Source organism: Rhipicephalus sanguineus, chromosome 5, assembly GCF_013339695.2.
Source record: "Rhipicephalus sanguineus isolate Rsan-2018 chromosome 5, BIME_Rsan_1.4, whole genome shotgun sequence".
Classification (NCBI taxonomy): Eukaryota; Metazoa; Arthropoda; class Arachnida; order Ixodida; family Ixodidae; genus Rhipicephalus; species Rhipicephalus sanguineus.
This window is the reverse complement of record NC_051180.1, coordinates 105,910,669-105,924,686: the sequence shown is the minus strand read 5'-3', so window position 1 is coordinate 105,924,686 and position 14,018 is coordinate 105,910,669. Positions and strand designations below refer to the sequence as shown.

Below are 14,018 nucleotides of genomic sequence, written 5' to 3'. Positions count from 1 at the left end.
GGCGACGACATGCCTCATAATCATACTGTGGTTTTACCGGGTAAAACCACAGCAGTTATTCGAATATGTTGTGAACGTTGTCGCCGAAGCAACGGATACCCACCACCGGTATATAAGGGAGAGTGAACACTATGTCCGGCAGTCGCTGCGGTGTCGTAAGAAATGACCAAGCGGATGAATCCGTTCAATCTGCCCCTGAAACTGTCGGCTACCTTACATTATTGATGGGAGGACGCGACGGGAGAAACTCCACAGGAGTCGTAATAATTATACCCTACGAAACATAGCGCACTTTTCAATGCAGCCGCGTTTGTTCGTTGGGTCACTGAGTGAAGTTCCCGCAGAGTCTCAAGAAGTGACCATTACTCATGTTTGTGCACCGTAGCGTGGACGTAATATGTGAAAGCAGCACTTTGATTCAGAAATGCCTGATTCGTCTTCATAGCAATGGCCGAAAGCCCTGAAGGTGCTCAAGGAAAAGTACCTTCAGCATATCGATTTATCTGGGCCCGTATTCACAGAAATGATCTACGCTGGAATTTTCCGTAAGCGAAAATTTCAGCCGATGGCGACGCTGCATATATACTAATTAGCGATCGCATCTGGCCAATGGTACAAAAGCCCCTATGAACTAAATTCTTGGTGGATTCGGCCCTTGGACTTTGCTACCCGCTGGACGAGCTTGACAACCTTTTACTGACGGAACATAACTGTTGGACCTTGAGCCCAATAAGTCCGGTACGGGTGGAGGTGCTGGTGGTGCAGTAGACGGGGTTACCTGGCATACATAGCCGGCAATTGAATCGCCAAAAGCCTGTCATTCGTTGATAGCGGTGGCGTGTCACCAATCTCGATAAGCTCTTACGTGTCTGACAGAAAACTTGAAAAAGTCAATTTGAGTTGTTCTAAGTGGACCAGTGTGTCCTTTTTTTCAAATAATTTTTGCTGAATGTAAAACTGCAGTCTTTATAATTGCTGTCCTCGTGAAGTGCGGAGCAGCCAACGGAATGGCTAGCTTTTTAAATCTATCTGGCGTTCACAGTGCAACGAGAGGCGCAACTGTATTCTTATTGTTATAGACCTCTAGTTAAATGCACCTGTATCTTTATTTATATACAGTGCTGAGACTCGTTGCGAGAAGCAAATAAAAAAGAAGAATAACAAAAGCAAGAGCAGCGCAATTTTTTTTTAAGTGTAGCGACTTAGTTTTAAAGGGGCCCTGCACCCTCAATTACGCACGTTGTTTTTATCGGCCGTTTGCTTTCTATGGGTCTTGGTGACGGCTGTGGCACCAACGAAAGCGGCGAGAACGAAGCGTTTGATATTTTAATTTGCTTCCGAAATGGGTTTCCGCGCCGATTGCAGCGTCGTACAACGACAATTTCTGTTACAGGAAGTGAGGTAGCGTGCGTGACTTATGCTGTTCGTTTTGATTGGTGGGAAATAAATAATATATAGTACACGCTTGCGACACACTGAGTATGTGGAATTTACTCATTTTACTGTGTTTAATGCTCGTTACAGCTGCGAAAAGAACACCAATTTGTGCATCGATTTTAACTTATCAGAAACTGCGACACAGATGGCGCTGCCGAACGGCCTACTCAAGGCGCAGCCGGCGCAGCCTTCATCAATACACTGTGCTTTGCATTTCTTTCTTACACAGATTTTCCATGTGCTCGAGGTGTCTAGGTGTGTTTGCGTACCTACCATCAACTGCTGGTGTCGTCTTTGGTATTTGTCACCTGCCAGCATTGTGTTGAGTAAACTTGATTGTGTGCACGTTCCTCATGGTTCGATATAAGTGCGCGGTAACCGGCTGCGCAAGCAGCAGCGAAACTGGGGGACTGTCGTTTCATTCTTTTCCCACGGCCGATGATCGACGGAAAATGTGGTTGGAGGCGCTAGGCTGTGGAAGCAGTGGAAGTACACTGGCACGCCGGGTATGCTCGCTGCATTTCGACGAGCGCGCCTTCACACGTGTTGGCTCCGAGACTCAACGTGGTATGAAGCGACGGCGGCTGTGCCCCGACGCAGTTCCGAAAGGCAGCGCATCTGCTGCTGGGGTTGGACGTGCTATTACTGAAGAGCGCACAGGAACAGACGCTGCCGTGAGTACAAATTTGTGAACTGCCGTGTGGTTAGTCAGTTTTTACCGCGAAAGCTGTTAACATATGACAAGAGCCTTTTTTTTTTTTTTGTGGCGTAGTTTTCCGCGCCGCTACTGCCGTTGTTCGTAACCGCAATCACGCAAAATGAGAGGAAAAAACCCTGGTTCTTGCAGGATTTGAAACCAGGCACCCTGCGCGCAGTCGAGTATATTTACCACAGAGGCTCAGGCACTATCGTACTTACGCTGCCGCGAGTACTATAGAGCCTGTACTTCAAACTTATTCGCAAAAAAAAGAACCCGTCACGCCGGGTGATGAATAATGTTAACAAATGTAACGTAACTTTTGCAACTGTTCATCGTTAAATTTCGACATAACACTAGGCACAGCCTGCGACGTTGTTGCGTATGCAACCGCTTGCATTTGTTGCCACTGTGCAACCGTCAAACTTCGATCTCTTGAGTGTGCGCATATCCGCAGAACACAAAGCCTGACCACCCAGTTATGCAGTTCTAGATGAGGCAGCTGGAGCATGGCTGTGAGATTGTTGTATGACGAATCGTTGGCCAAGGTTATGAATTACTGTGCAGAATCACAGCCTATCTTTTAATCTTGCAGATGCTTGTATGCCCTATGGAAGCATCATGGACAGTGGAACACAATCCTTCAGCACTCACCAACACATCGGTAGGCTTTTTACCTGCTGTGTATTCACATGTGAACTCTTCTTGAAAACTGGAAGTAGCTGCAAGAATTGTGCTGTTTTAACCTTTCTGAACAGGATAACAGCATTCATTTCGTGGAGTCGGACTTCGCCATTGGCTGCAATGCAGAAGTTGGCACAGACACCGGAGCATGCGGTGACATGTCCCTCACTCATCTGACTGCCGGTTGCAAGGTATGCAGAATTAACTCTCGGAGACTTGAAGTAAACATGTTGACGGCGTTTTGTTATTGCTGTTTGCAGCCTAAAGAGAGTGCCAGAAGTGACCACAGTTACTGCAGAATGCGTCATTTTGCTGTGCAAACTGATGGGGTGCAAGCTACACACATGGTGTCGAAAGGTATGCTAAATGCTAACATAGCTGCTTGAAAAATATACGCACTTTGTAGTTATATTTCAACGTGGTGAAAATTCCTGCATTCTAAGCTTTCTACACATTCCAAAAAGTCAAGTTTGTTTAGTGATGAGACATGCCACTCCAAATGACGTGTTGAGTTATGTGGCTGTAGGAGGGCACTAAAAAGCCAGCATTCTGCTTCAGGTGTGCAGGTGGCAACTACTCCAAAAGTTCGTTCCGAAGGGACACAGACGGACTTCCAGGCTTGGTCAACTGCGGGATGTGGGGATGAATTGGAAGACACTGCAGAGATACTTGACTCATCAGGTCACCGTATAAGAGCACCGCTTCCATCATCTCCAATAAGATGCTCGACACCACTGCCATCGGCAAAGGATCTCGACGAAACATATGAGCCATCATTTCATGACTCACATCTGTAAGGCTTCATGCGTTGATGTACTTTCAATAGCATTTGTCCAGGGAACAGTTAAATTTGTTATTGAAACAATTGTAAATATTTGTGCAAGCATTACAGCCTTCTCATGAAGCATACTGTAGTGAGGAATGGCAGAATAATTTTGGCCAACTGGTGTTTTTGAACAAACATATAAATGCATGTGAACAAGTATTTTTGCACATCGTGCGCAGTGAAGTGCACATGCTGTGGCCAATGTCGCAACTGCCACCTAGAGATCAGTGATGAAACATGAGATCCATGACGTTACTGTTGTAGACATATTTTCTTTACTGGTTGCTGTGCTGTTCCCACCTATTCAAATGTAATCTTCCCTACAAGTAGTTATTTTTGTCTTATGCTGTTTTTTTGCAGACCAAGTGGTTGTGATTCTGTGCCACCTAGCGCTGAAAAACAGTACATCGTTTTTGAAAGCTGCTTGATGGAGCTATTCAGCATGTGCACAGTTTGCCAAGCATCGTGTAAAGCTGAAACTACACTCTATGGCTCCCTTCTACAAGTTGAGACCACCTGTGCTTGTGGGCACAAGAGTTGTTGGTTGAGCCAACCAAAAGTTTCTAATAGGGCTTTGGGTGGCATGCTTTTGTGTGCCGCTATATGCTTCTCAGGCGCGAGTCCTGAGAAAGTTCTGAGGCTGCTGAAGCAAGCCAATATTCAAGTGCCATCTACGAGGACCTACTACAGCTACCAAGGTGCACTGTTCCAGCCCGCCATACAACGTGTAGGTACCAAGCGCACTATAATTTGTACAGTATCACTTTCAGCGGCTGTGTGTACAATCATAGGCGTGCACAGGGGGGGGCCAAGGGGGCGAGAAGGGGGGGCGCAAAGTCAGCCCTATACATTGTAGGGGGGGCGAGAAGAGGGGCGCAAAGGCAGCCGCATACATTGACATAATAGGGAGGGGGGCGCTGCGACGAACCTTCGCCCCCCCTGAAGGGGAACCCTGCGCACGCTTATGTGTACAATTACACATAACTAATTTTAGGGGCTTCTCACACAATGTGTGTTGCCTCAACCAGCTTGAACCACGACATACACATTTGTACACGCTTCCCAAGTGGACAACTAGCGTTCATTTAACTTCACTGCACTGCATAACGCTGCAGAGGATCGCCTTGCTGAAGACACTGCCATGGCATGATATAGCTAATTCAGCCAGCATTTTGTCACACTTAGTATTGCAATACATTCCATTTAAGAATAGGAAATGCGCAGTGAATCGGTTGAAGATTATCTACAAGGTGCTTCCTTGACTGCTACAAATGTAGCACAGCTTTTCATCAAAGTCAGTTTCGGTGAGGTTCAGTGGTGAGCACATTTCAGGCACTTCAATTTTTAGGATCAGTAGAGCAATATTATGATTATTTTTGTTGCTACTGCAGAAAATGAAACCCATAACTCTATTCCCAGCAGGACAATGCATAGCTGCTGAGTGTGCATAGCAGCTAATCAGTCAGAAAACGTAGCTGACAGTTCATTTAGTTGGCTCACTCCAGATGAAAACAGCACCAACATAAAGTCTATTACCATGATTATGGGCTACTACTTGTGCTGTGTCAAGCAGTGGTACTGTTTTCATGAGAAAAGAGATCACGTATGAATAAATGCTGCCATTTTCAACTTTTCTTAGAAGCTTGGTGTGCTTGTGTTATAGGTTTGGGACACTGAACGAGAGGCTGTAATCGAAAGCCTTCATGGACCAGTAGCATTAGCTGGTGACGGCCGGTGCGACTCTCCCGGGTTTTCTGCGAAGTTCATGACTTACACTTTCATGGCCATTCAAACTAGTAAAATCATCCATTTCGTTCAGGTGCAGCTTGGAGAGGTGAGTTTAGTTAGTTGTGACTTTGCTGTGCATTCTTGCTGTTTTAATATGTAGTTGCAGCACTAGCACTGCACTAGATGTTCTATTAATGCACTGTAAAATATGCCTTTATTGCACACTTTAGAACAGCGAGGTGAGATCCAGCAATGCCATGGAAAAATTTGGCCTGAAGAAGGGACTTGGGGAGCTAAAGGACCAGAACGTCACTATTTGTTCATTAACTACTGACAGGCACGTGGGCATCAAAAAGTACATGAGGACATGTGAGCCGGGTATTGAACATACCTACGACGCGTGGCATGTTGGTAAAGGTAAGCAAGGTCACTTGGCAAACTTTTTGTGCCCTTAGAAAGCCAAATGGTGTTGCATTAATTTTTATGGGCCCTGGAAAGCAGCATTTTCACATACAAGTATACATGAGCTTGTTATGACCTTTCGTAAATATATGTGCAGCTTGGGTGGCCCATAAGAACAACGGTAGCACAAATTCATTTAAATTTGGGTAGCTTTCGAGCCCAGCTTCAACTGATGGATAATTTATCTGAACATTACCAATAGGAAGTATAGTCGGGGAAGGAGCATGGATCTTTTTTTGTTTACTCTTGTACTTTCCATACTGCCTAGCACTCTCCACACACAAGTGCACCATAGTGTACAGTAAAAAGTCTGAGTTCATTATTTTGCAATGTTTTTCCCCTCTTGTAAGCATTTTATTATCCAGCTAGTAAAGTGCTAAGTTGCTGGTGTTATGTGACACAATAATACGCAGTCTACTGTTTTAAAATACAGGTGTCAAGAAAAAGCTCACAGTTGCAGCCAAGAAATCTGCTTGTGCTGCCTTGAAAGATTGGATACAGCCAGTGGTCAACCATCTGTACTGGTGTGTTGCCGTTAGTGAAGGTGACGGGGATCTACTGGTAGCCATGTGGAAGAGTAAGTGAACGTGATTTTACCAAACCATTTCTTAAACATAACAATGTTTGTCGATTTCGCTGCTAATACTGTAAATGAGGTATTATCTCATTTATCAAAGCCCTTTTACCTCTTTTTGTAACCTTTTGCTTTCTGTCGATTGCTGTAGTTATCTTAACGCGTACGTCACACTCCTGAAGGATTTCTTTGTGAACTCACTTTCATACTTCCAAATTTTTTAATAGGTGGCATAATTCAATAAGGTAAGCAGGAAACTAATGTTGAACATTTCCTGCCAATACAATTTGTATTGTGACTCCATAAGTACAGAAACTTATGTGATAAATATGCCTGCTGTTTTTGGTCAAACTATTTTCATGGTAGTTTAGAGAAAAACGGTCCTGACTTAGAGAAAAACGGTCCTGAGCTCGTGGTGTCAACTGTATTTACTTCTTACTCTAAGTAAAGCATTCCACAATTGTTTACACGCAGTAAATGAGTTTACTTTGAAAAAGCTTCCGCATTATCAGGCAAATGCACAACCTATTTGGGAACTTTAATGGCTTTCCAGGCATGCTGAACCACGTCATAAACATGCACGCTGGCCATGACAGCCCTTATCCGAGGTGTCTGCACGGGGATGTGCAAAATGGAAAGTGGTTGACACCAGGTAAGTGTATACTTTGTGTGTGGTTTGGCGAGACACTCATGAAAGCACATCTTTTTAGGCACCCCGGCTTACGCACGTCTCGTGAGCATAGCTACAGAACAGGGGCTACTGAAGGATATAAGGAAGCTTTCCTCTTCTGGACAAACTTATGGACTTGAATCGTATCACAGTCTCCTAATAAGATTTGCCCCGAAGTCTGTCGCATTCAGCACCATGATGATGCGTGCAAGGTGTGTGTCACTTGCGTGCAATGTTTTCCCAATTTGATCAGAACATATTGTTGAGTTCGTGCTTGATTTGACTGTCAGGGTGCCTGAACTCTTTCAATGCTGCATTGCGCTTTACAGGACACAGTTGGCTGCTCTTCACCACAACGAAAATGCAGGTCGAGAGCAGGCAGTAGTGGCAAGAAATTGTGCACTCAGATGGAAGAGGAAAATGCTCCGTGCAAAGAAGGGAGCGGAAGTTGTTTGCCCAGTAAAAAGCAAGCCAACTTACGGTATGTAGTATTCAGATGAGTGTTCACAACACGTAACGTGTTTTTCTGTGCAGCTTATGTGGACAAGCTAATGACGGAGATGCTGCACGAGAGCTCTTCATGCAGTTCTCTCAAGAAGGCACAGCAGCAGCGAAGCAGCACCAGCAGCAGCCCCAAGCCTCTGGCCATGATCCAGCTCAACCAGCCAAGGCTATCGAAGAGTGAACTCGTAGCTGCACGGCAATCGCGATTTGTGGCGTGCTCAGTGCAGGACATGCCATGAGTATTGCATGTACAAGCGATTTCATTTAGAGCATTGGCCGAAAGTGTTATGCATGGCTGATGGACTTCCAAAGTTTCTTCATTTGTTTGGCTGGTTGCTTGTTTACTTCCTTGCGTAATTGCTTTATTTATGCACTTCTTTGCTTATGTATTCATAAATGCATACCTCTGGCCATGATCCAGCTCATCCAGCGAAGGCTATCGAAGAGTGATCTCATAGCTGCACGGCAATCACGATTTGTGGCGTGCTCAGTTCAGGACATGCCATAAGTATTGTATGTACAAATGATTTCATTTAGATCATCGTCCGAAAGTGTTATGCATGGCTGATGGGCTTCCAAAGTTTCTTCATTTGTTTGGCTGGCTGCTTGTTTACTTCTTTGCGTAATTGCTTTATTTATGCACTTCTTTGCTTATGTATTCATCAGTGCATACCTCTGGCCATGATCCAGCTCATCCAGCCAAGGCTATCGAAGAGTGAACTCGTAGCTGCACGGCAATCGCGATTTGTGGCGTGCTCAGTGCAGGACATGCCATGAGTATTGCATGTACAAGCGATTTCATTTAGAGCATTGGCCGAAAGTGTTATGCATGGCTGATGGGCTTCCAAAGTTTCATTTGTTTGGCTGGTTGCTTGTTTACTTCTTTGCGTAATTGCTTTATTTATGCACTTCTTTGTTAACGTATTCATAAATGCATACCTCTGGCCATGATCCAGCTCATCCAGCCAAGGCTATCGAAGAGTGATCTCATAGCTGCACGGCAATCACGATTTGTGGCGTGCTCAGTTCAGGACATGCCATAAGTATTGTATGTACAAATGATTTCATTTAGATCATCGTCCGAAAGTGTTATGCATGGCTGATGGGCTTCCAAAGTTTCATTTGTTTGGCTGGTTGCTTGTTTACTTCTTTGCGTAATTGCTTTATTTATGCACTTCTTTGCTTATGTATTCATCAGTGCATACCTCTGGCCATGATCCAGCTCATCCAGCCAAGGCTATCGAAGAGTGAACTCGTAGCTGCACAGCAATCGCGATTTGTGGCGTGCTCAGTGCAGGACATGCCCTAAGTATTGTATGTACAAATGATTTCATTTAGATCATCGTCCGAAAGTGTTATGCATGGCTAATGGGCTTCCAAAGTTTCTTTATTTGTTTGGCTGGTTGCTTGTTTACTTGTTTGTGTAATCGTCTTATTTATGCACTTCTTTGTTAATGTATTCATCAGTGCATACTGCAACCTTTTCAGCAGCGCTGCATGTTTCAGCCCTACTGTTATTTTGAGGTTGAGGCAGGCTCTGACAAGAACTTTGCAGAGGCTTCACAGAAGCGGTGGGCAGAAGCAAAGAATTCAGTCAAGCATTGTAGATACAATGAAATGTAGCAAATTTTTGCGATGTGCGCCTGAGGATGCAATACTTGCTGGCTTTGATTTCTAGGCAATGTGTGTTTAGACTCGTAAGTGCTTGTTGCCTGTTGTATATTTTCATCTCCACATAGTTATCGCGAGAGAACATGCTTTGTGACTTTTAACATAAACTGAGAAGAAATAGTTAAATAAGAAACATCTTGGGAAACAACATTTCAACACAGGGACTGTATGTCCAAACGTTGGCTCCATCGGTAATCATAGCTTGACAATTTCTCATCTCTTCAAGCCTTAAATTTCTGTCTGTTCCACCCTGAACTACTTTGAATATCACGTGCGCTGTGTTTCTGATCCATTTTCGGTACCTTGTCACTTGATGTATACGCATGCTTCTTTTACGTCACATATGAACCATTCTTTAAGTGTGACCAATATGGCTGCGATGTCGGCGTAGGCGTCATTCGACATTTGAAATTTATTTGCTGATGCTTCAGAGTTATTGGGCTAAGCAGCTAAAGAAGATGCTTCTTTCTGGTGGACTGATTATATTTTTTGTTCACCCCAGTCTTGTCTCGGCAGCAAGAGGAGCTTTGTTTTGAAAGTTTTACATTACTAAAAGCAGTGCTGCTCACCTAATTTTCATAAAATTGCTGCTTTCTTAGATAATAACTTGTCTAATCACAGCCTTTGCCATTTTCTAGCAAATGGCTAGAAGAAGGTTCTAGGAAGCAGTGTAAAGGTAGTAGAGTAATTGCATGCATACCTTGCTTGCCTACATAGAATGTGTTTGTGGGAATATAAAACATCCTCTATAATTGGGTCAGTGTGGATAGTATTCTGGCCAGTTCATTAGGGGAAAATATAGCACCCTGTAGATTTCGTAGACAAGCAGAAGACTGAGTAACACTTAGACAGAAAGATATCTCTGCTGACATGCTTAATCATTTTTATGAGATTAAATTTTGTCTTATGCGCTACCAAAGCGTACTTTTCATTGTACCTCTGGTTCAATGTTTTTGTTCTACCGTACTGCCATTGAAAGTCATCATTTTAACAGATTGTTCCTGCCATTGGCTGCATATCACTAATTTATCACCAAGATGAACACTGAAGCACAGATGAACCAAATGTTGAGAAACGTATTAAAATATACCTAGAGTAGCTACGACTTTTTCACACAAATCTTTTCTTCTGAGAAGAAATGTGATTTATATGGCCTTCACAGTGATGCGCGAGACAGTTATTGTCGTGATTTCTGTGCACATCGGTTGAACGCATCGATGCAACGATGTTAATCAAGTGTTTCTGTCATACAGCTTCTGTCACTTGTCGACACTAGCCCCTTTCCGCTGTGGCGGAACGCTTGTATAGCACTCACAGACAACAATACTAATTATGGGTGCCGTTAGGGTTGAGGGTTGCAGCTTATCGTAGACCAAGTCATCTGCGAACATCTTCAGGAACACTCGATGCCACCATGACTGATGTGTGTATCGGTAGTTGACTCTTCACTTGACCTTCGCAAAATGTGCACTAGTGTGACATTGCCTCCTCACTTGTGACGCAAGTGATGCTTCTGAGGAAATATTGCTAAATTTTGCAATATTTCCTTGAATTTTATCACCGATGCTTATGTAGATGTTATCCTGACAGAAACAAAACAATCATTCTATTCCTGTTCTTTTCCTATTCCTATTCCTATTCAAGTGGTCACGTTTTGATGGAGGCAAAATGCTAGAGATCTGTGTACTGTGCGATGCCAGATTCTCAAAAATTTCCCGAGCCCTCCACTACGACATGCCTCATATTCGTGGTAGTTTTGACAGGTTAACATTGGACATAAATTTTTGTTGCTTTCACTATAGTTGTCTGATGATGTATCATTCAAAGATAGACCAAACATGTTTTCTTTGACCATCACTGTACATTGCACTTGAGTGTGTTGCTCTATTATATGTTGTACGTAATTTTACTGCTACTCCTGTATGTGCACATACCCTCCACCTTACAGTGCCTGCAGTGCGTTTACTGTAATCAAGTTCTGCATTGCCTTTGTGACAATAAAGATGAAATGGCACTTTGGCTGCATGATTTCCCATGAAGTATTGCAGAATGTACTTCATGTTTGTGTTAAAATCCAGTAAGCTATGAAGCCACACAACCACTGTGATTAGATTTTTATTGCAATTCCGGGTACTTAAATCCTGCATAATCTTCTGATGGAACATTTTTCTGATGAGCCTAATAGCACAAGCAGGAACCACTTTCCGGTTTCTTGGCCCGAGCCGGCCCCAGATCCAACGAGTAAACTGCCGACAGGCAATGTATCGATACCTCCTGTAAAATAAACATTTTTATATACATTCACTGCCTCCAATGCCCATTTCGAACCTTTCAGGTGTGACATGCATTCAAAAATTCGGTATTGTCACGTTTCTTGCAGCAGCATAATTAACAGCATGCTGCTACAGAGCATAGTAACATAATTTTTCTACGAGTTTTCTAAATCCTACGGCATCTGTACAGGATTGCGATCTGTACAAGCATCACCTATTTATTGCCTCGCATACTTATTTTGCATCCAGCAGTCTGTTTGCATTATGTGCATGATGTAAACCTTGAAAACAATACAAGACGACCTGCTATATTCCACATTATGTGCAGTGAGAGGAGAAGCAAACGTGCACTTCTGAACTTTAGCAAAAACCGGCTCGTATTCCAACTTGCAGCAATGGTTCTAAGTACAAACGTTTGAACCTGCTACACATTTCGTTGCCAATTATTTTCATTGGTCCTATTTCTTCGAATACACAACATTTACAATTGTGTTTGTTGGGTGTAAAAGGCATTAAATTTACCCATGCAAGAACAGGCGTTATCAGTGCCATGCGAAACGTCTGCATGCACCAAAAGGCCCATATTTCAGCTGTGTAAAAAAAAAAACTTTTGCCTATGATGTCTCAAAAACAGGAAAATAGTAACGCACATGCGCCATCGCTCTCTCAAGCGTTCCGCAACCCAGTGACCACGACACCAAACACGCATAGTGGGAGCGTCTTATTTGCCGAACACGATGGACGTAACTCCGGCAGTTGCTATTTTTACGCCTAGATAACGCCAGAAACTTTAGCAAAGTCAAAGCGCAATCTGCCGTTACAATGAATGGCAGACGCTTAAATCATAGACAAAAAAAAACTAGTTCCTGAGGGTACCAAGCGACGAACACATACACGATCCACGGCCGCATTAGAGCTTTGAAATGCCACTTACTTGTGGATGTCCATCAACGGCTGCTCGCCCCTTTCTCGCAGCTCGCAGTACGCCACATGTAGCACTTCTGTGTCAAGACACAGCGTAAAAAAAATAATCATCTTCACAAATGCATGGTTCATTGCGCATTACGCATTGTGGCATATCACGGCAGAACAGCCGCTCTGACGCCGTAGGCGTGTGATCACACCGGTCACATCGACACCTGCAGGCGCATGAAATGCACATAACACGTGAGCGACTACGAAACGAAACGTCAACGAACACACGATAGCCTCACCAATTTATGTTGGCGCGATCCACGTGGTCGTCGGGATCCTCGGGACGCGGTGCTTCTCCATGGCCCTCGTCACTGTCGTGCTCTTGTAGCGTCGCTCTCGGTGACGGTGCTGAAATTTCCAGCGGCGTGTCGTCATACGGAACGACGCTTAGCGCTTCGCTTCTCCGTAGGAGTTCACGTTCAAGGTCCGTCCAGTCGGAGGAGCTCATCGTTTCTGAAACGTTCGAACGTCCTCCCGCCTGCCGGCCTACCGTTCTTCCCTCTCATGTCAGCTAACTTGTGTGGCACATAAGCCGTCAAAAGGAGCGGCGCCCGCTTGCGACTAGAAGGCCACCATGTGCTGCGCGGTTCCGTTATGGCAAAATGTAAGTCGCGTTTTGATTGGAAGCAGACAAAACTCCAGTGACACGTCACTGGGCGAGTGAAATACGAAAGGGTACGCCAATTTCTGTCGTCTGCTTTTATTTTGAATTTGTAAGTTCAATAACTTCCGTTTCCGTGCGTCTATCTCCAAAATTCTTTTTGCATTCATCTCAGGACGATACAAAGAACGCGTTCCGATGTAAAAATCGGAGGGTAAAATATGGGTGCAGGGCCCCTTTAAGGCAGCCAGGAACACCAACCTTAGCACAACCAAACGGCAACCGCGGCGAGGCATTGCGTATGCTAGGTCAATATTTTGACTCTCAAGTTAAAACAGTCTTTCGTCGCTCTCACATTCTTCGCCTCGAAATAGTTCGTTCTTTTTTCTTTTTTTGCGAGCACCCGTTTTCGCGTTCCGTTGAACAGGTATGTTTGCACAAACATACTGAAGAAATAAAAAAGAGGGCGAGGGAGAAACAAAAACGAAGGAGAGCTTCAGAACTAAGAGATAGAGAGAGAGAGAAAAAAATGAAATCTGCTTCTTTTAGATCCAAGAGAATTACGAGGAGTGCGGTACACAAGCTGGTAACGTCAACACGCCGGCCTCAGATGCAAAGGGAGGCTTTTTCGCTCGCGCAGTGCAGGGGCGTGTAGTTGGTGCGCGGGTGCAGAGGCGTGGGTGCGATGAAGCTGAAAGAGGAGTTTGGGAAAAGAAAGGACGGGGAGGGATGAGAGGGAGTATCCGAAATGTTTCCTTAAGCGGAAGCGGTGCCAAGACCGGGTTCTGTTTTTGTCATCGAAGATCAAAGACCTGAAAATGGTATCGCCGCCCGCCGCGCTGCGTACCTGCCTGAAGCCTCGAAATGAGCAACCCCCCCCCCCCCCCCCCCACTCACCATAGGGCGAAGAAGCAGG

General features: G+C 44.5%; 2 protein-coding genes and 1 long non-coding RNA gene across 3 annotated transcripts in view; 2 read left to right on the top strand and 1 right to left on the bottom strand.

The window, feature by feature from the left end:
- LOC119394085 (uncharacterized) overlaps positions 1-14,018 on the top strand; it is a 126,072-nt gene that overhangs the window by 79,140 nt on the left and 32,914 nt on the right. The gene's annotated exons all lie outside the window — the stretch shown is intronic.
- LOC119394084 (uncharacterized) lies at positions 1,421-11,553 on the top strand. Its single transcript, XM_037661316.2, has 13 exons — positions 1,421-2,111; positions 2,730-2,798; positions 2,893-3,009; positions 3,079-3,175; positions 3,377-3,611; positions 4,005-4,371; positions 5,308-5,478; positions 5,603-5,789; positions 6,268-6,411; positions 6,962-7,060; positions 7,119-7,290; positions 7,408-7,559; positions 7,613-11,553. Exons 1-13 carry the CDS (start codon positions 1,791-1,793, stop codon positions 7,819-7,821), a joined length of 2,340 nt encoding a protein of 779 aa, XP_037517244.1. The 5' UTR covers positions 1,421-1,790; the 3' UTR covers positions 7,822-11,553.
- Positions 11,413-12,996, bottom strand: LOC119394086 (uncharacterized). Its single transcript, XR_005184050.2, has 3 exons — positions 12,741-12,996; positions 12,461-12,665; positions 11,413-11,527 (listed from the first exon to the last, which is right to left on the bottom strand). It is a non-coding gene; the product is annotated as an uncharacterized LOC119394086 (long non-coding RNA).

Bases quoted from the DNA above. Each gene is read 5' to 3' on its own strand.
- LOC119394084 (XM_037661316.2), top strand. From the start codon at position 1,791: ATGGTTCGATATAAGTGCGCGGTAACCGGCTGCGCAAGCAGCAGCGAA. The intron at 3,176-3,376 runs GTATGCTAAATG...ATTCTGCTTCAG, and splicing joins TACACACATGGTGTCGAAAG to GTGTGCAGGTGGCAACTACT. The intron at 5,479-5,602 runs GTGAGTTTAGTT...TGCACACTTTAG, and splicing joins TTCAGGTGCAGCTTGGAGAG to AACAGCGAGGTGAGATCCAG.